The sequence below is a fragment of the Octodon degus genome, unplaced genomic scaffold, assembly GCF_000260255.1.
Source record: "Octodon degus isolate 3935 unplaced genomic scaffold, OctDeg1.0 scaffold00070, whole genome shotgun sequence".
NCBI lineage: Eukaryota > Metazoa > Chordata > Mammalia > Rodentia > Octodontidae > Octodon > Octodon degus.
Window position 1 is genome coordinate 11,097,990 of NW_004524646.1, and position 21,301 is coordinate 11,119,290.

The 21,301-nt window shown below is 56.3% G+C and overlaps 1 protein-coding gene across 1 annotated transcript in view; it reads right to left on the reverse strand.

Annotated features, from left to right (window-relative positions):
• Positions 1-21,301, reverse strand: part of Bcl11b (B cell CLL/lymphoma 11B) — an 82,442-nt gene that overhangs the window by 26,327 nt on the left and 34,814 nt on the right. Inside the window, exon 3 of the mRNA XM_004635223.2 lies at positions 18,955-19,170. Coding sequence (XP_004635280.1) covers positions 18,955-19,170 — 216 coding nt within the window. The remainder of the gene's footprint in view (positions 1-18,954; positions 19,171-21,301) is intronic.

Sequence of the window (21,301 nt, forward strand, 5' to 3'; positions counted from 1 at the left end):
TGCCACGGCCACAGCCACCATGCACTCCCTGTATCTTCTCCTCAAATCTTCCCATCGAAGAGATGAGCCACCAAGCCAGCATAACCCCTCAAAATAAGGGCCCCGCCCAGCGGGGCAGTGCACACCCGTCATCCCCGCACCTGCTGAATCCCAGGCTGAAACAGGAGGATTGAAGCAAATTCAGGGCCAGCCTGAGCTCCAGCCTGAGCTAAACCCTGTCTCAAAGAAGCACAAATAAAAATCAAATAACCCCTGCAGGAAGAGACCTAAGGCACCTCCAGAGAGGACGGGGCTTGGGACGCAGCACCAAACAGGTGACATCCACCTGGTGGGCCCACGGCCAGCAGCCTCCTCAACATCAGATTCATGCTTTCCAGGGACAGATGCAGATACAGACTGAGCAACATGGGCGAGGACATCCCATCAGTGTGTGTGGTAATGCCACAGCCGTCTGGCCACAGGATGGTCACAATTCTTTACTTGGGGGTTGAAAAGTACACTACAGACATGGACTGGCCACTTGTTTTTATAAATAAAATTTTTTAAAACAATCGTCACACCCATTCCCTAACTATGATGCTCTTATTCTACAAAGGTGGAGTCAACCGTTGCGACAGAGAGCATTTGGCCCTAGCGCCTCAAGCAAGGCCTGTGCCTCGTCTAAAGCAACCTTACCACGAAGCCACCCAGGCCTGAGGTTGATCGAAAGACCTTCCCACCCTAAATGCGGCAGGACACACAACGCTGCCCTGGCTACCAAGGCTGCCAGGGAGCGCCACGCTCAGTTCTCCACCCTCCACTGCAGGCTGCAGGGACAATCCTGCCCTCCTCAGCTGTGTGGGGTCCACACTTTCACCTTCATTTTAATGCTGCTGCTACTTGCTTACTTAGAAGGAGAAATTCAGAAAGAAGACAGAGAGGCCTCAGGGAGCTTTGCAGGCTCTGCCCCAGGATTCGCTTGGCCTAGGGCCCTGGTCCCTGCCTGTGGACCATGTCCGTGCTCCTGCAGGTGGGTCCTCTGGATTTGGAGGTCCTGCTTGACCCAGGGGGGCTTCCAGCACTCATTCCATTCCTTCTGGCCCCTTTCTGATTCTGGGGAGCAAGAGGGCTCCAGAGTCGCCCCTCTCCCCAAACCCCCAAGCCCCCCTCTCTCTTCCCAGAGCATGGTGGCCTGTCCCATGGCTGGGATTCGGGAGAGGTCACAAGACAGAGCCTCGGCCCTGCCTGCCATTCTGGGTCTGCTGAGGTGACTCCTCGGCCCGGAATAGGCGCTCATTGCTGCCGAGGAGTCTCCCCTGGAGGTGCGTGGAGCTGGCCCTCGGAGGGTGGTCAGGAATAGCCCAGGTATGTGGACAGAGTCTACCTGGTAAAAGCACAGAGGAGCCAGGGGGTCCAGCCAGAGGCCCCGCACGGCAGGGCCCAGCTGCGCAGTGGCCACCGAACACAGCCCCTGCCATCCGGGACACCCAGATGCAGTACGGAGGCCACTGTGTCCCAGGGCCCGCACTGACACTTGCAGCTGTATTAGCTAATAGCAAGGACTTGCCATATGCAACTACACACACACACACACACACACACACACACACACACGCACACACACGACCAGAGCAGGAACACCACCCCGGAAGTTGTCCTTGGCCACCTGGTCTGGAGTCCTGTAGGCCAGGACCGCACACTAAGAAGCCTCCCTTCCCAGGATACCAAAACCCAGATGTCCCTGGCCCCTTGTCCTTCTGGGCAGCACCATGTGGACTGGCATGCACCCATCAGGCCTGGTACCCCACTCCATGTGGAAACCAGGGTGGTCAGCACAGGCCACACCACAGGCCCCAGGCTCCCCTAGGCCGGGATTCCAAGCATGGATGGAGCCCTTTGCCCAAGGACCACCATGGACCTCACTCAGCATGGGGTTTGTCATGTACTGCTGCCACATAACCAGCTTGCTCCTACTGTTCCTCCTGGCCACAGGCAAGCCATGCAGGACCAGCTGCAGCACTCTGCTCACAAGAGCAGCATGTGTGGGCCTGCACAACTGCACCATTTGGTCTCAGAAGGCTCACCTAGGAGGTGACCCTGCAGCTACTCTGTCCATTCAGGCTTCATTACCCCTTTGCCTGCCAGCAGGCGCTGCCAAGCCTTCCATGGGCTGGGCCCAGTGCTGACAGAGGGATACAGGTTGCCTGTCAGGGTTGGGCAGAGAGGGTGACAAACAGACAGCCACATACGCTGCAGCAAGGCCAACTTCAGGGATGGGAACCTCAGGCCCCGGAGGGTGGTTCTCCATGCCAGAGCAGAACATCCAAGGGAGCAGATGGAAGACCCTGACCTTCAATGGTACGGTGGAAGACCCTGACCTTCAGTCACAGCACCATGCTGTGAAACGGGTCTAGAAGAAAGGGGCTGGGGCCTGAGCCTAGTCACAGCAGCCACCTCCAGCCCCAAGGTCCTAGAGGAGGGCCAGACCTCTGTTCCCTCTTGTGTAAGAGGTGAGTGGCTACACCAGCCATCCCAGCAAGGATCAGGAGGCCAAAGGGCAAGGACTTGGCCCTCAGTGGCGGAGGGGGAGTCCTGCTTCTCTCTCTACTTGCACCCCTACTGGACCTCAGAACCTTACTTCTTGTTGATCAAAACACACAGCCTCCACTGACATCAGTGGAGGAATTGTCAGGCGACCAGAGAGCAGGTTCCAGCTCGGGGTGGAGACCCATGGAGACTGCAGAAGCCATGTGACGAATAAGCCGAGATGGAGAGAGGCCAGTGTGAGGGCCAACCCAGCCAGGCCTTGAGTGCAAGCAAGCCGCTGGGGACACCTGGGGACCCAGAGAATAGACGGGGGATGTCAACACAATGAGATGTCAACACAGAGGTGGAAAAAACCTAGCTGCATTGGCCCACTACCCTGGACGACCAAGAGCAGCCAGGAAGGGGAGGTGGGTAGAGCCCAAAGAGCGTGGTGCCCTGTCCTCCCACCTCCTTCTAGGTCTGGAACGCTAAACCAAGGCTCCCTCCTCTGTATCCTGAGTGCAAACCTACCCCAGCACACGCCAGCCTTCAACAGAGAAAACGTTCTCTCTACAACCACCGCACTTGACCTCAGGTCTCTGGGGACGTTGTCAGAATGGGTCAAAGGCCAGCAAAGGCCTCTGAGTACACAAAGGTGCCCTGAAGGCTAGGGAGATGGTGCCAGGTTGTGTTCCCTCACACCACTCCCTCAAAGGACAGTCATACCAGAGTCGGAGTGAGGTTCCAACCCCTGGGCCTGCACAATTGATTAGCAATGCCTGCCTATCACCTTGAAGCATCCAGGAAGGAGGAGGTACCAGGATCGACAGGCAATGTCTGCAATGGCACAGGAGGAAGCAGGGAGGACATATCCTTCCTGCTTCCCCTTGTCAGGCTTGAACAGGGCCCGAAGCCATGCACACTGAGGGCAGAGAGACTGACAGCCTGAGATGTGGTCCCCATAAGGACTCCTTCCTGGGATGTGGAGGGCCAGCCTGGAAAAAGCAGCCCAGCACCGTCCAGAAGCCAGCCCAAAAGGAGGGCCGAAGGACAGCGCTTACCCCAGGCACAAGGAGTCCCCAAAGCTGAATGCAGCGAGCAGAGCAGCTCCGCTGGGCAGGGCAGCCCGGGTGCCGCAAGCCCAGGGCCTGCGCACCTGGGCCACACGGGGGTCCCAGAGGGCCTACGCCTGTGCAGCACCCCAAAGCTTAGCTGCACAGCACACAGTGGCAGATCTTGAGTCACACAGACAAGACATATTCCTCCGCCTACTGTGACGATCGCCAGGACAGTGAGATTCCCACTAGCCCACGTGCCCAGACCTGCCCTGAGTCAGGCCTCACCATGAGCACTGCACCCACCCAAGCACTCTGAGAACACCAGGGCCTCCTGTGGGCAAGTGAGCAAACTGGGCTGCGTGTGGAAGTGAGGACACCCAGCCAAGGAAGGGCCGGGCTGCGCCCAGCTGTGCCCTGCCAGGCTGCCTGCACTCTGAGGGCTGTCCGCCCGAGTTCTGCCTCTGAGACACCAAGAGGACAGCAGAAACGCAGGCACCGGGGGCTGTGTGGCCCACACTTCGCCTCTACCGTGCCCAGGCAGAGCTGTGCGCCCCATGCTGCTTCTGCCGCTTCCTGCTCCCCAACTCTGTGCTTCCTGGGACTCTGTCCTCTTGTCAGAGCCACAGACAAGGTCCCCAGAATGGAGGGCAGGGCACCCTTCTTATACACACACACATAGTCATGTGTGCACATACATCACACACAAACACACATGTACATGCATGTGCAGATCTGCATGTTCATACATGCATGCATGTCAAGGCATGTGAACATGCCTGTGCATACCTACACACATGCACACACCGTGCACCAAGAATGTGCAGTGTGGCACCTGCATGTACACACCTCCCTCCCTCTGGCCACATGACTAACAGTCCCTACTGCCCCAGCTGCACCTGCCCTCCCTCACACACACCCTCCTGACTGCTTGGGATCCCCTATTCTATCTTTATTTTATTTATGGGGAACGTAATGAGTAAACAAACTGCTTCTCCAAACTATGGCTCTCATCATGTTTGTGGACTTTTTCCTCTTGCTCATAAAAAAGGAAACTTCAACTTAAGACAAGTACATAAACTTGAATCTTGGCCACCCCGCTCCCCCACACCCCAACAGAGAAGCGTTAATCCCAAACTCAGAAACCACAGTGCCACCCACCCCAAAGCCAAAGCCTTCTGGCCTCCTGGCCATGGACTCACACTCACTCTCCTCTTCCCCCACACCCGTGGTCTCCCCAAGAGGTGCCACCAACCCCAGGCCTCACATCCCCTCCTCAAAGATCCACCCAAGCAGCCAGGGGAGGGGCAGGACCATGTGTGACAGAGACCAGCAGAAAACAGGCAGATGCTCCTCCCCAGCTCAATCTCACATAGCACATGCACAACCACATAGACGTGGGGGTGCTGAGAGCTGAGCTACGTTTCCTAGCACTCGAGCCCCTAATTTCTCAGATGTGCAAACGAGCAGCTCCCCCTGGGCTGAGCAGGCAGCCCACACTGCAGGAACCAAGCATCTCCAGAATGCGCCTGCCCCGGGGGCTCTGTCCTTTTCCTGGGCCCAGTAAGCGCTCAGAGACTGCGTCCCAGGGGGCCAGACCTCTGCCTGGACATGTGGTGTCAGTGAGACCTGGTCTCCCAGGGCATGAGGGATGGACCTACCACTGCCACGACAGGTGTCACTATGGGAAAGCACAGGGAGCCACAAGGGAGGGCACAGGTGACGCCAACCTCAGCCCCAGGGCCAAGGAGATGTCCCAGCACACTGGGCTCCCCAACCCCACCTTCCTGCCTGCTTCCCTCCAGTGCAGGCAGCCTCAGGGCCCACCGCCCTGGCCCCAATGACCCTTCCCTGCCATTGTCCCTATCTTGATCGTGGGGGCCTCTGGGAAGACACGATACCATCTCTAGATCAGCCCCCCTCTCCTCAGCAACAAAACCACCTGCGGGGCCAGGGAGATGGCTCAGTAGAATAAGCAAACACAAGGGCCTGAGTTCAATCCCCGGTTCTGAAAAAAAAAAAAAAAAAAAAACCAACCCACCTGGGAAGTCAGGACGCCAGATCTTGTGGCCAAGCCAAGCTCAGGACAGACACCCGTTCCCATCTGCACAGAGGTCACAGGTGGTGTCATCGCACCCAGCATTAATCAATCGAAGCAACTGGGCACCGACCAAGAGCACGCAGCAGGAAGCACAGGAGCCCAGGAACCTGAGAAAGCCCGGAACCCTGCATGGACATGCCAGTAGCCAGGGTGCGACAGCAAGGACATGAGGGTGCTGAGCTGGCAGCCCCACAGGTGCGCCCTCAGAGCCCCAATGACACTCGGGTGGCAGAGGACGACGGTACTGAATGCCCAGTGGACTATTCAACAGCGAGGTATAACCGAGGGGATTAACATGAACTCGATGCTTGCCTTCCATAGTTCAAGGAATGCCAAAACGACTCTCACCTGAGCTGGTGTGACTCGTGGTTGGGTTTTTTTTTTTTTTTTTTTTTTTTTTGGCGGAACTGGGGATTGAACTCAGACCCTTGTGCTTGCCAGGCAAGCGCTTATTCTACTGAGCCATCTCCCCGGCCCCTTGACTCATGTTTCTAACAGAAGAACTTAATTTTCACTTGTGAGGAATTTGAGCTCGGGGAAAGGTTGTCTAAGAAACACTCGTTTTGTCCTGTGAACGATAGGAAGTATCACCATCCCCATAGTGAAAATAAAAATCCCTAGTCAACGCCCTGAGTCCCAGACCATGCTGATAGCCATGGTGTGTCCCCTGTTGTCAAAGGAGCAGAAGTCAGCCAGGCAGGTCATAGCTCAACATGGTGTGTAGGGAAGGTCTTACCCTGTCTGGGCCGTGCCCACTGGGAAGACACAGCGAGGACCAACCAGCACTTTCTCCTGCTCCTAAAGGCCCCAAACGTTGCTGCCCATGGTTGCCTACTGGAAAGGGACAGTCTCAGCATCTCAGCACAGCTGGCTAGAGAGGGAACAGGACCCAGGGGACAGAACCCAGGACACCTCAGCTCCTCCCTCTCTCCCAGGTCTGGACCTCAGGCCTCACAGAGGCAACTGGAGCCAGGCTAGAGTCGTCACCTGGGTTACCAGCTCCAAAGGTGAGAGGTCACTGAAGCTCCCCCTCCTCCACCTGTCCCCAGCTGGAGTTCCTGCAGGGACCCTGCCAGGAACATCAAGGCCATTTTCCTGCTCTCAGGGTCCCAATGAGGGGGTGAGTTTTGCATAAAAACTGAACCCAAGACAGGCATCTGGGGTACGGGCTGCTTGCTTATGGAAGGACACAACCTCTCCACGTCCATGCCTTCTTATTGTAGCACAGGCCCCAGCAGGCACCTCCAGCTGGCCCAAGACTGGGGGGCGGGCAGGTGCCCCATCTACTGCCTAAGGGGCAGGGGCCCCATCTACAGCCTAAGCAACTACACTTCTGGGGTACGTTTCCCTTGGGTCTGCAGGGCCGGAGGGTGCTCCGAGGTACCTGTTTCCGTGACAGGCACAGTGGGATGTCCCTTCTAAGCCAGCACTGCAGGACATTCACCAATGCCTCCACAGCAGCCCCCAACTCCCACTGCAGCCCCACCCTGCACTTAAGAACAGATACCAAACTCCCCCTTCCCTGCCCGGGCCCAGGGAGAGGCACTAATTTATAAGTTGCAGATAAAGTCACCCACCATTCATCCAAACGTGTCACTAACATCCCATTAGACTGTAATTATTTTTTAATTAAAACTAAGAAAACTGGCATGCCTGAGCCGACTTTATGCATCTGTTATGGGTTAAAATAGCTTTTAAAAAATGTTTCAGAGACCGCAGTCTATTGTGGCCGCGGCCTCTGCCAAAGAAAATGCAAGCTTGCTTATTTTCTCCATGGGGCGCAACAGTGCCGATGTGTGCCGGCACAGAATCGGCTGGCCGTGAAAAGAATTCTAAATAAAACACAAACATGGAATTTGGCAACGCCACAGAAGCAAGCTTAAGACTAATTCCAGCATGCGGACGACTCTCACATAGTAAGTCTGGCTCCAGCATAAATGAAACCAGGCACTGTGAAATGCCTAGGCACAGTGGAGTCCCAACTTAAAGAGACAGAACCCTGATTCCAGGTATCAACGCTTATTAAGCCGGCTCACGCTGGCTCCATAAATCCATAGGTTATTAACTGCTTGCCTTCAGCCAATCCCTTCTTGAAGAGACGTATAGTGAGAGAGAGAAACAAAAAGAGGGGAGCAGCAAATGAAAACCATCGCTTTGCACTTGACTTTTAGGATGGTGGTTCTGGAAAAATGGTGTTCATTATCGCAATTAGAGGAGAAAGACGGAGACCTCAAGTACACACAAACCCAAACACAGGAGAAGGGAGGAGCATGGCCGCCAGGGGGAGGGGAGAACCCCAACAGAAGGGGCTCTGTGCCCCCTCGACCCGCCCTCAGGAGGGAGGGGGCACCTGCACGCAGGGAACAACAACGATAAGAGCTGAGATAATAACAGTGACAGCTGTGCTTGCAATATCGATAAAGACCTGAGTGAGAGGAACGCTGCCTCTCCTCACGGCCACTGCTGCGGAGGGCACACCGGAGCAAGGGAGGGCTCTCCAAGACAACAGCGCACTGCCGCAGCCCCCGCATCTGTAAAATGGGACCGCAGCACAAGGTGAGGGCACTGAAGGTGAAAGCCACAAGAAACGCTGAGCGCACTGCGCCTTTCACGCTGCTAAGCTGCCTCTCAGGTGGGCCGCGATCATGTCTCAGAGGAGAGAAACAGGCCTGGAGGCTGGTCCCTGCCAAGGTCAAAGAGCTCCTCAGGGTCACAGCTGCGAGCAGAAGCTGGCTGTTCACCTTCCAAGCCCTCGTCCTTCTTGCATAGATATTGCTGGGTGGGTCACACACGGGGACTGGTCACAATGTACACACACACACCTGCACCCACATGTGCACAAACACCTCTACACACAAATAAACACAGCACCCAAATACAAACGCCCAAGCACACGCATGTGCATGTGCACACGTATGTTCACATACACACCTACACGCACCTACGTACACAGATGCACCTCCACACATGTAACATATAACCATATACGCCCACATACGAACAAGGCAGACACACACACGGGCCTTTTTATTACAGGGTCTGTGCCAGGCCCAAAGACCCTGGCAGAGGCAATGGGAAAACCAGGGAGAAAACGACATGAGGCAACGTTTGGCTGCAAATGAGAAAGCCGTGGAATGCCTTCCCTCCGGCCTTGGTTATTTCTTGCAGTCCACTCAGACCCGGTGCATCCTGGGGCAGCTGCTCAGCCCAGCCTCGCCCCAAGGGAAGCCCAGCCTCGGGCCAGCTGCCGCCCTCCCGATGCTCCCTGCCACGGAGGGGGGGGCACCAGGACCCCGAGGCTGGCCCCCCAGCAGCACCTGTGGGCCTCGCGTGGGCTCCGCCACCAATGGGTGACACTGCCATACTCCGGTGGGCTCCAGGCTGCCCCTCCTGAAATGATGCGTGTCTTGGAAGATGCAGCCTAAAAATACTCCTGCCTTCTCAGAGCACTTCACAAAAATAATTATATTTTTTGTAAAAAAAAAAAAAGATTATGGGCAAGTATGTGTCCAGCTATTTTTAGCTCCTATTCAACTCTTAATTTTTTTCTCATAATAACCATTGCAGGCTTTTAAAAAAAACATCACCCCCCTCTCTTATTAATAACTGCATTCTGACTTGGCGCGGGGGCAGGGCTGGGCCCCAGATGTGACCACACAGCTGTCCACACACCCTGTCATTTGCGGGCCGGGAACAGGAACAGGCATTTGAGAAGCACCATGTTCAGAGGGAAGAGGACCGCGTGGCCGTCCCGCCAGGTTCCAGGCAGGAGATGCTCCGGGAGGACCCCAAGGTGCTGAGCCTGGCCCAGGCCTCAGGGGTCTGGCCTGGAGTGCAACCCAGAAGGCACAGGCCAGGGCGGGTCAGAGGCTTCCAAATGAATGTCCACCACCAAAGTCAGGGAACCTGCAAACGCGACCATATCTAGAAACATGATCTTTGCAGACACAATTCATTTCCACAGATGCAGGCTACTGGGTCTTGGCCATTTCCTGGGAGCAGGCCTGGAACCCCCCTTGTTGGCCAACAGAGAGAAGTCACAGCCCCAAACTGTAACCCTCACAACTCCTCAAGAATACTGTCCCCAACCTACAAAAGACCCAAGACCACTCGCTGCAGATTAGCCCAGCCAAGGAAGCACAGCCAGCATGGTGACGCCAGGACACAGGAAGACCCACAAGGCTCGGCGAGGGCCAGAGGGTGCCCCGGGACACCTGGGAGCTGAGCCTGCACTCAGGGGCCCTACCTGCTGCGCACTCTCCCATCAGCACCTGGAGGACACAGCACAGAGGACGGTGGGATCTGCCCCCTGCAGAACTGCCCTTCCCAACTTCTCACGCCAGCTACGCACTTAGGTGCTCTGAAAGACTCACTGTCCTAGGACAGGCATCGTAGTGAAGCCTTGAATGGGGGCTCCAGGCTCTCAAAATGAACGGGGGTCAGCAGCACAGGCCCCGGACAGTGTGGGCTGAGCTCAAGCCACATTCTGGGGTCTTTAGCCAAGCACCTCAGGCCAGCTACTCCCCATGGTCCCTAGGCAACACACAGCTTCCTGCACGCCATGCCCAGCAATCAGCAGCCCTACGCACCATGACTACAAAATGGCATGGCCACCATGGGAGAGTCCAGGAGCCTCGAATCCTGAAGCACAGGATGGCCCCAGGGTCCAGTCAGCCCAGTTCAGCATGCAGAGGTGAGAGCAACCCAAGAGCCCACTGCAGGGTGAAGGGGAAGGCAAGTGTGGTCCCCAGGACCACGGCATGGACCCAGCCTCGAAGGGGAAGGGTGGAGGAGCCCAGAGGACCTCAGGCTGAGTGAATTAAGTCAGCTAGGGAAGGACCAAATAGTTCCACTGGGGTGAGGTTCCTGCCCACACACGAAGGACAGCGGTGCTGGGGAGAGGGGCAGTTATGTAATGGGGACAGCTCTCTCTGGCGTGGGGAAAGTTCTACATGCGGAGGGTGTGGCAGTCACCACTTGCCCCACACCACTGAAGTGTACACTGAAAAGTGACCTCGGCCTAGAGACGCCTCAAAGAACTCTGACTAGAAATTCCATTCCACCCAGCTACGCCCCTTCTAGGACTCTTCCCCGAAGAGTTAAAGTCCACCTTGCTGCAGGGACCCACACACACCTGTTTACAGCAGCACAACTCATGGGAGCTCAACCTTGACAGCGAATTATGTGGGTCAGCAGATGACTGGATGAGGAAAGGGGGCTATTCGCACTCCGTGGAGTACTACTCAGCCAGAGAGAAGGACAAACTTGAGTCCTCTGTAGGAGGCCGCAGTGCTACATGAAATAAACAAGCCTTAAATGTCACGCGTTAAGTCTTACAGGAGAAGCGCAAGATATAAATAAAGACCAAAATAAAAGACAGACAATAGGAAGATACATCTTTCGCAAATGGGAAGGAGACGAAGAGATGGAGGGGAGAAAAGGAGGTGGAAGGGAATGGAAAAGAAATTCAGACATGTGCTGCAGGCAGACCGGCTCCCAAGAGTGTAATCATTGTATAGTGCGAACACGGACTCATAAAATTAAAAAAAAAAATGGTTAAATGGCTAAAATCTGCGGAGCACAGACTCGAGCACCGGAGTGGCCTCACCCCACCGGCTGCTCCTCACCTCTTACAAACAAAGGCAATAATTAAAACACCCAGTTTTATAAAAAGATCTCAACGGCACCTGTTCCTGTGGACAAGGATTCTGATTCTGCATTAACCTCTCTGGAGAAGTCCCAGCCCTCTGACCTGCTCAGCTGAGATCATCAAATACAGACATTCTTAACGCTCAGGGCTCGGGCAGCCTGTGATTCGCTACCTCCCAACTCTTTGTGGTCTTACTGCTCCTGGGCGCACAAGCCCAGCAGGAGGCTGCAGGTCCCCCAAGTTCTGGGTTCAAGTCCCAGCTCCTCCGACCACTATATGCATGATTTTGAGGTCAGTCTCCACACTTGACCACGACCTGGTGGCCCTGTCATTAAGCACAAGAAGAAACCAGATGGAACAGGGAGGCCAGGCGGATGCTCTCATGGCCTCTGACCACATACTAGATCCCGCGGCACCCCCAACGCCTGGCTCTCGCTACTGTTAAATAATGCTGGGGGACAGGGCACAGCAGGGGACAGACTTTGATTCCACAGTGGCTGCAGAACCCCACATGGAGGGTCCCTTGCCCACCAAGGGTAAATCTGATGGGTTAAATTGGCCAGGCTTGATTATGTTTGGATAAACTCTGTTCATGGTTTGGACTATTTGGATTTAATTGTGAAATATGTACAGCACACAGTCCTCCCAGCCCTACCCTGCCCACAGGTTTGAAAAGTCAAGCACATTTTGTTCCCGAAATACACAAAGAACATCTCAAGCCTTCTGAAGCCCAAGCCGAGTCCTCCCAAGTGCAAAGACTGATTCTACTGGACTACGTATGAACCTTGGCCTCGGCCCTGCCTCGGATGCTGGACAGCCAGGTGGCCTCAAACCAGTCTGGTCCAATCTGGGCTGGACGCCCCTGGCCCAGGCCCTGCCTCCCTCCCAGACCCCAGAAACCCACTCTGAGGGCGACTAGATGGGAAGATCTTGTGCGTGCTGCAGCCCTCCTCAACAGCCAAGCTTCCTCTGGTGGGTCAAGGGCCAATGCCTCTGGGTCCCAAGTGTCTGGCCAACGATGGCGGTAGCTCAGTGAGCCAGAGGGACCCTTCCTCAAAGGCATCCATGTCCACAGCTGCACTGGCCATGCTGGGCTGGTTGAAGCCTCCCTGCCTCTACCTGGCGATCCTGGCATCCTCTCTCCACCTCCCTTTCCAGCAGCTCTCCCTGGGACTGGCCCCACACCCACAAGCTCTGTTTATGCTCTTAAACAGAGAAAGGCACCAGGGATGGTCATCTCAACCCACCGTTCAAGTAGGTTTTCACAGGACACCCTACCCTCTAGGGGCTCCTCCAGGGCAAGCACCCTGCCTGGCTGGCTCAACTTTGCATCCCAGCTTCTAGCCTAGGGTCAGCCTAGGGGATCCTCCTAGGGATAGTACCCAAGAGTGACCTGTCTCCCTGGACCATCCCTGTGCTCCACACCCAAACAGCCACTGAGCCCTGTGGGTGGGGGTAGGAACAACCAGGAGCAGAGCGGGTCAGTGCAATCTCAATTCTGAGGTCCACATGCTGTGACCGAGTAGGTGGTTTAGCCACTCTGAGCCCCGTATCCTCAAGGGTAGAAAAGGGGGGGCAGCCCCTCCTCAAAGGTCAGGTGGGCAGAGGATGCCACCCTGCAGGTTCTTGGGGAAATAACGGAAGCCTCCAAACACTGAGGATAGCAATAGCCCGTCCACCTTCATCCACGCTAGGAAACTCCAGGCAAAGGTCTCTGCAGGGATGCAGACAAGCCACTCTCAGGGTGGCATCCCAGGCCACACCCTCAGGGCCCCCCATGGAGGGACACTCGACCAGTGGTGCTCCTGCACCTCCCTTCTGCAGTGCAGGAAGAGGTTGGGAGACAGCAAGTGCTGGCCGGGGTCCCACACTCTCACCCCTCACTCAGAACCAGGCCCAAGGACGCCCGGTCGCTGGAGCTGCTCGGCACCAGCAGGGCTTCCACCAATACTTGCGTCTGATGTTTAATCTCACACGGCAGCCCTCCGGAGGACACACGCAGCAGAGACTCCCGCCGTGACAGGGGAGCTAAGGTTCAGGCCACATGAGGGCTCTTCCAACGAAACCTCTCTCCAGTGCCACATCTAACTGCCCAATTCACACCCAGCCTGGTGGTAACACAAGTGACAGAGTTCCAGCTCTCACAGCGAATTCAAAAGGAGCAGAGCCCGAGGCCCCAGGTGTGTCAGCCCGGCCGCTCACGTCTTGCGGCATCAGTCCTGCCGCCTGCCTCAATTTCCCCATCTATATATGAAGACATCCAATAAGTTGATCTCTGGGGGACGGACCCCCAATCTGGGGTCCTGGGAGGCTGACACAAGCCTCAGTGACCCCAAGTGAACCTGGCAGAACCAGCGAGCCCCGCCTCCCTGCCGCTTCCGCCTTCCCTCTGAGGAACATGGCTGCTCCGCTGAGGTCCCGGATGTCGGTGACCAGTGGGTTCCTCACATCCACTAACTGCTTGAGCGCTGCATCCAGCGCTGCATTAAAAATTAATTACACATGCTATTTTATTGCCAGTGCATAATGTAATGAGCACCAGCTGTGCTAAACAGCCAAACTCCTTTTTAAGACAGCTATTAAAAAAAAAAAAAAAAAAAAAAGGAAGAAAGAAAGAAACGGCACTTCCAAATGCCTCTCCTGTCAGAGCAGAGAAACAGCAACATCTTGGACGGATTTGCACAGAATTCTTTGATTTAGCTCCGCCTTCAGCGTGTCGCAGAGTGAAGTGGCTCTGGTCAGGCTCCAGCGGGTCCACTCCGGAACGCCATTGCACCCTTATCATGCTGGTGGCTGTCCCACCCCCAACTCAGCCGCAGGCTGCTGCTGGCCCAGTGACCAGGCTCCTAGGGCCCCTGTCGGTGCTGAAGACATGATTTCCAGCTCCACAGACAGGACACATTTAGAGAAGCAGCTTCCCAGACTCTAGGGCTGTGTGGTGCCCATGGCTCCCCCTGGCACCGCCTCGGGCCCAGAAGCGGTCGTGTAGGCCTTGGGCAATGGACACCAGCACAGAATCCCAGGGCTGGCATTCAGGGGTCACCAACCACGCCGTAAGTGCTGGGTCCTTGCAGCCAGGCCATTAGCCATTCAGCACCGTAGACACTGCAATGGGGATGAGTCCAAGTCTTTAACAGCCCCTCCCCAGAAGCCCCCTGGCTGCAGCACCCAGCCCCTGACCTGGACTCTGAGGCGCCCAGACACACCCAGCAGTGCAGGTGACTGCAGAGGGGATCCCGGGAGTCCATCCATGCTGCGCCCTCGCTTGGCCTGCTCAGCTGTCCTGTACTCACCCCTCCCTCCAAGGAGGCGCTAATGCCCCCCAGGGCCCCCTGGCAGGCCTGGCCCAGAAGTGAGACGGTGCAGCGCGACCCGGAGGGGGCGCCATCCCTGTCCGCAGCACTGTTTCCCTGCCTACTGATCCTCTGCTGCTAATCAAACCCAGTCTAGAAAGAAACTACAGCTCGCTTCTTGTTCTGGTACGAAATGTGCACAGTACAGACCATATCATTAACATAAAACTTCCAGAAAAAAAGGCCACTTTCCAGACAGACTGTATTAATTGTATCAAGCCTCACAGCTAGGGTGGTCTGATCCATGGCATCCCATTGGACAGCTCCGGCTATAAAACCGACACAAAATGAACACTGGGATATAATTGAAGGAGGAGAAAACGATAGATTCTACTGTTAAACCCTACTATTTACTTACAGGTATTCTTTTATCTTTATTGTCCCTTTAACCCATGCCAAGAATCCCCAGACGAGTTAAATAACACAGCGAGCACAATTTCAGTAGAAAAGTAAATTGAATTTAACTTTACAAGATTGCCCTATGATTTCAGCATATACTAATGACTGCAACTGGCTCCCTCTACTAAAGCCAAACACTCTGACTTCCCCAGGCCCGGATCCTCTGCGTTCTTGTGCGAATCTCTGAATGTCACTAAGCACATGGATTCGCCACTGCTGCTGCGACAAATACACGACAAAGTGCCTCAGTTTCCCTTCTACCGTGACCTGCGCCAGGCAAAGGGCTCACTGCCTTTACTCTTGGGACTTTAGGAAGAGAGCTCCAAGGAAGATGCTTCCCAGCGCCACACACACAGCATGGCATGTCGTGACACCCATTCAGCTCATGTGCAAGTCACAGCTTCCCTGGGGCACTGTTCTCAGCATCTGGCCCGTATGACTTCATGCAGTCTTCAGAATGACCTCTGGAGCATGGTCAATCATCCCCCATTTTACAGATGGGAAAACTGAGGAGGCGAGGGGAAAATGATTTGTTCAAAACCACACAGTTACATGCTTCACCCCTAACCATCTGTTACACACGAATGAGCCCTTCCCAGTCATGGAGTTCTCAAAACATGTATTAGCAGGGGTGGGGAGGGGCAGTGGTTCTCAGCTGTCTTCTGCATACCCCAGCCCTGCCCTGGAATCCTCACCCTTCTCTTGCCCAACCCATCCTGGCAGCCCTATGCTGACCTGCTTCAGAAAGCAATGATGTGCAAAGCCTTGCTCATTTTTAAATGTTGCACATAAGTGGGACCTGGCAGTGCACACGTGCAAACCCAGGGGTCTGGGAGGCTGAGGCAAGAGAACCGCAAGTGTGAGCCCAGCCTGGGCAACGTAGCAATTTAGTGAGACTGTGCCTCAAAATTAAATAATTTTAAAAAAAATAGGGCTGCAGGTGTAGCTCGGTGCAAAGGACCTGGGTCGGATCCCCAATACCACAAGACAGACAGACAGACATAGAAGCCAGACAGACTTGTCCACACACGTGTACATATGCAATATGTCCTGCTTCCAGAAAGGGAAGCTGAGGCCCCAGGACAACCAGTGACATGTTCAGGGCCACCAGCTGGACACACTAAGGCCAGGACTCCAGCTCCTCCAGCAGAACTTGTTTTCACAGAACATGTTTTGGTCCCCAGGATAGCCTGGAGTCGGCACCCTTGAGAGCTGTGGAGTCCCGAAGAAAGAAGCCCCCATTCGTTCTCCCCACGGTGATCTATCAGGGAGGCCTGGGGTGTGGCCCAGGGCTGTTAGGGACTCTAGGATGTACACGCATACACACACATGCACACACCTGGGCCAGGTTTTATCTCCCATAAAATCACACCCTTCTATAAACGACTCAAGCACATTCACTAGCATGAAATTAACCTGTGCGAAACACATTTACACTGGGGTTTTCCATATTAATTTGAAGAGGTAGGTTCAATGCTTTCTGATCAGAAAAGGAAAACACAAAGCAAGGGCTGTGGCCCCTTGCGTCTCTGTAGTGGACTGCCTCTTCCTAACGGGCTACTGGGATTTAATGACTCCATTCCAGCTGCTGATTAAACAAGCACTAAAAACACTGAAGCCAGCAGCCCAGGACCAGGGACAGAAACCACCAAGTCAAAAATCCCTAGAACAGGGTATTTCCAAGTACTGAAATTGAACAAAAACATGGTGGTCCAGCCTGGTACCAGCTAATGTACAGGGACCGCATACAGAAGAATGCAGATGGGAAGCGGCTGTCGGGGAAAAAGTTCGGAGGCAGGAGCAGGACCCCCAGGGGGGCTCTGAAGGAGTTCTGGCCAGCCCCAGCAGTCCGCACCCAGCAAGGGGGCACATCCCTTTCTCACTCCCCCAAGCACTGTGGTCAAGCTCAGAGCCTCGCGGCCCTGGTGGCACCAAGCCCTAAACCCAGACGGCCTCCAAGCCAGAGGTCCACACAGTGCTGGAATGGGCGCAGGGGCTCAACTTCCCCACTCCGGATGCCCTCTCCTCTCCCGCCAGCTGCAGGCCGACCAGCATGCTGGTGCCCATTTCCAGCCCACGTCCCACGGGGTCTACAAACCAGGCGCGCAGGGAACGGCTTCCGACCGAAGAAAGAGCGAAGGGAGGGACGTGCGCGCACTTCAAGACTCGGAGGAGGCCACAGGCTGCCGTGCAGGTCACGTGCACGGACGTGGTCGTCGCAGGGGTCAGGGAAGAGCACGTGAGGACAGGGTCCATGTGGCTCGGGGGCAGGGGCAGTTCCTCGACAGGAAGCACTGCGAGGACAGATCCCAGTTCTGCCCCAGGCCCCGCCACGCCAGGCCACCTCCAGCGCCTTCGCCCCTCCCCCTTCTGCAGAACTGCGCGTTACAGCTCCTGCCTGGCAGGCCACACAGCTGCCAGAAGGCCTAGCGCACGGGGGAGGCACTCGATCCCCTGGCCAACTCTGCTTTGGCAGCTTCTAAGGAGGGCCAGAGCCAGCAGAGGGTTAAGCGAACCCCGGCAGCGCACCGCTGGCGAGGCGAGGCGATCATGTTTCTACACGCAGAACTTGACCAACTCCAGTCGTAAACACTCAGGCTGATCTTTGATAGCGTGGCCCCCCGAGTGGCCGCGGGGCTGCGGCACTAATTACAGGAAGCCATGAGCCCAGGGCAGCCACTCAGACGGGGCAGGCAGCCCACTCAGCAAGAGGGGTCTCCTCCCACCCGCTCACAGCACCGATTCACCGAGCGGGGAAGCGAGCCCTGACCACGCGGGAGGGCCGAGCCTCTGCAAGAGGCTCCAACTCCTTCCAGGGTAGTTATAGCCTCTGCTTTGGAGGAACCCAGAACTCCCTGCTGAAATCCTGATACTCTAATGTTACCACCTGTCACAGCAGGGGGCTCTGAAGGCTATAGGCTACCCCACCAGCAGCAGCCCTGGAGCTCCAGCCCCAGAACAAGGGCTCCCTATGGCCTTTCTGGGGCTTTACCAGAGCTTGTCCTTTGGGACAACGTCACCACGAAGCAAACCCAACTCCATAAAAATAGTTTCCCTTTCACAAGCTGAGTCAAGAGAAAGGCTGCAACGTGCCTGGTGACAAAGCAGAGACAAGTTGACTCTGCCCTCGCTCTGCAGCCGCCCTCTCCCTTCCCGGCCCCTGCCACGAAACCAGGCGACAGCCACGGGCCACGTGAGCCTGTGTCAGCATCCTGGCTTGGGTGGTCACAAGGCCGCTCTGCACGCGTGGCCAGCCCAGGGCCACCAGGAGGTCACAGCAGCCTGAGCTTGGTTGGTGTGGGGGCCAGGGGTAGGTGATAGAGGTGTGGAGGTCTGGGGTCTCAGCCACTTCCCCCCCATACACACCCATAATGTTTCACGCCCGCCTCGTGGCCATAGCTTTTTAAAAATCTCCTTTGCAGTGACTTTTTTTTTCTCCTCTAAGTTAATGGGCAACATATTGTCCCAAAGAGAAACTCAGCATTTTGGCCGGCTCCGGCAATGTACGCAGACAACCGAGGAATCCTCTCCCGGCCTTGTCTGGGAGGGAGGGGGCAGGGGTGGGGGCAAGGGCAGAAGAAAACCTCAGATGTTAAGTGTTATCCAATTAAGCTTTAGCTAAACAGCCCAAAGAGATGACATGTGGAGGCTGGGCAGTGCATTCTGGGACGGAGACTCAGAACAGTCGGGGTGTGGGGAACTGGGGAGCCTGCTGACCCAAGGGGACCGGTTCTGTTCACATCTTTCACCTCTTCCTCAGTACCCCCAAAATGCCCTCTGGGCCAAGGTTGCATTGTCTCCCTGGGTCCCCACCTTGGGTCCCCAGCTGTGCCCGGGCCACGACCCCCCATCCCGGGAGAGCCCGACCCCCCACGCGGCGGCGTCTGTTACCTGACAACTGACACTGGCATCCAAAAGGAACCTCCGTCTGACCCTCACCCTGAGTCCCGTCGCCCGACACCGGGCGTGCGCTGCAGCAGGGCAGCGGGAAGCAGGGCGGGAGTGCGCCCAGGGCCCGCAGAGGTGAAGTGATCACGGATGTGTGAGGGAGGGAGGAGGAGGCAGCTATAGGGGCCATCGCTGGCAGCTGGGCAGGCCTGCACGGCCCTAGAGAAAAAACAATAGAAAAGACTGGTCAGTCGGGCCCTGGGCTGCACAAGGGACTGGGGCGCAGGAAGGGCCCAGGGTTCAGGGCTGCAGGCCAGCCATCAAGGGCGGGGAGGGAGGGCTGCAGGAGGCTCAGTGTGCCCAGCCCTACAGGGAAGGTGACTGGGGTTCAGGCAGGGGAGGAGGGCTCAGAGAAGCGATCAGGCACACTGGGGAGAGTCCTGCATCCACAGCTGCCAGGCGCCACTGTCTGGGGGCTGGGCCGGGACCCCTGCCTCTGGAGGCCTCGTGCAGGGGGCTGGGGCATACAGGGACTGGCAGGGCCCTGCTCCCAGGAAAGACCCTCCCACCCCATGAAGGGTCTTCAAGAGAACCGGAGCAGGCTCCAGTGGAGGATCCGCTCCAGAAACTCTGTTCCACCTCTTTCTGGAGCATCCAGGACGCTCAGAGCCACCACTGTCTGTTTTACAAAGACAGGCTCTTTGGACAAATGGGCCTCCAGAGTGTGGGCTCCCATCCTAGCCTCCTGTTGGGGGCTGATGACCAGCCAGGGCCTCTGCCAGCCTGCAGCCAGTAGCACCCAAGCCCCGGTAACTCTTTACAAGGCCCAGATGCCCTCCACTCTCCACTGCCTGAAGGAAGGAAACCGGCCATTGCCCAGAACCTGGCTGTGAGTCCCCGCTCCCCCACGTGATGGCAACAGCAGGGACCAGAGCCAGGCCAGGGCCCCACGGCTCGCCTGGGCTGCGGGCAAGGCCTGCGTTTGATTTGGCCGTTTATCTTACATGGCTAAGAGACCACCAGGGCAAAACATTTGTGTGAGCCCTTGCCAAAACCACAAGTGAAGAAGCCCAAATTCCCTGGGTAAATAATTGAGCAGGGAAGCATCAGAGAGACAAAAAGAAAACATCAACAAGATGATGGGCAGCTGAGCCCAGCAGGCTCTGCCAGGGAGGCCTGGGCCCTCACCTCCCGACACAGGTCTGCGCGGGTAGGGATCTGCCTGCTCCATGATGCCCTGAGCTCTCCCCAGTCCCGGGAGAGCACAGGGCCTCGCACGCGCACTCCAGCCAGGAGCTGTCAGTCTTCCATAGCTGAGCTTCCAAGCACTCCCACAGGGGCATGTGCTTATGACAGCCCCACTATTCTAGGGTCAGAGGACTGAGGCCCGGCCTGTAGCAGCCTGCAGACCCCAACAGCCCCATCAAAACCTACTACCTGCCTCCAAGTCCAGGCCCATTTTTCTGTGCCCCTGCTTGAGGACACTTGAAAAGACTCCAAGCTTGGAATTTGGGGGCTTCATCCCTTCATGAAGACTTTATACTAGGCCAGGACAGGAGTCCAAATTTTTCTCAGCTGCCTACAGCCCCAGAGCACCCTGAGCAACCTCAGCCCCGGACCTAGTGTGACCCTGAGCAAGGTCGCCAGCCTCTTCCCATAAGCCTGCCCTGACCAGTCCCTGCTGAGGGCCCTGGCACTGTGCATCAGGTCCCATACACTCCAAGCCTTGAATCTCTATGTGTTCCTCTTTGCAGACCACGGAGGGGTCCAGATCCACATGGCTTCGCACTGAGTACACCACAGCCGCCTTGCTCTTCAGGGTAGACCATCCATCCCCTTTCCTCAGGGGGAAACTAAAGCTCAGGAGCTCCAGGATATGACCTCAGCTGTGTCTCCAAAGCCTGGCCATGTCCTGCCTCCCTCGATAGCTACCACTGGGGAGAACAAGGCATGTCAGGGTCCTGAGCATAAGGGCCACATGCTCCAGGTAGGGGAGCCCGACGTCCTTGACTCAGCCTAGCCATTGGTGGCTGCAGAAGGCCTAGTCTAGACTCGGGCTCCTGGGACCTAGGCGAGGCCACACCTGGACTGCACAGCTAGGAAGCCAGCAGTGGCCTGGCAATGGATCCCCCATGTATGAAGGGAGCTGACTCTGCCCCTAGTGGGAGGAGGGGCAGGGAACAGGAAGAGACTGTCCCCCCACCAGTCACCTCCTGAGAAGGGCACCATGGTGCCAGGCAAGCATCTGTGACCATGTGTGATGCACTGTAGCCAGTGGGGACCTCAGAGCCTCCAACAAGAACCTGCAGTGGGAATGCAGACTGAGACAGTTGGCTGTCGACTGTCGGGT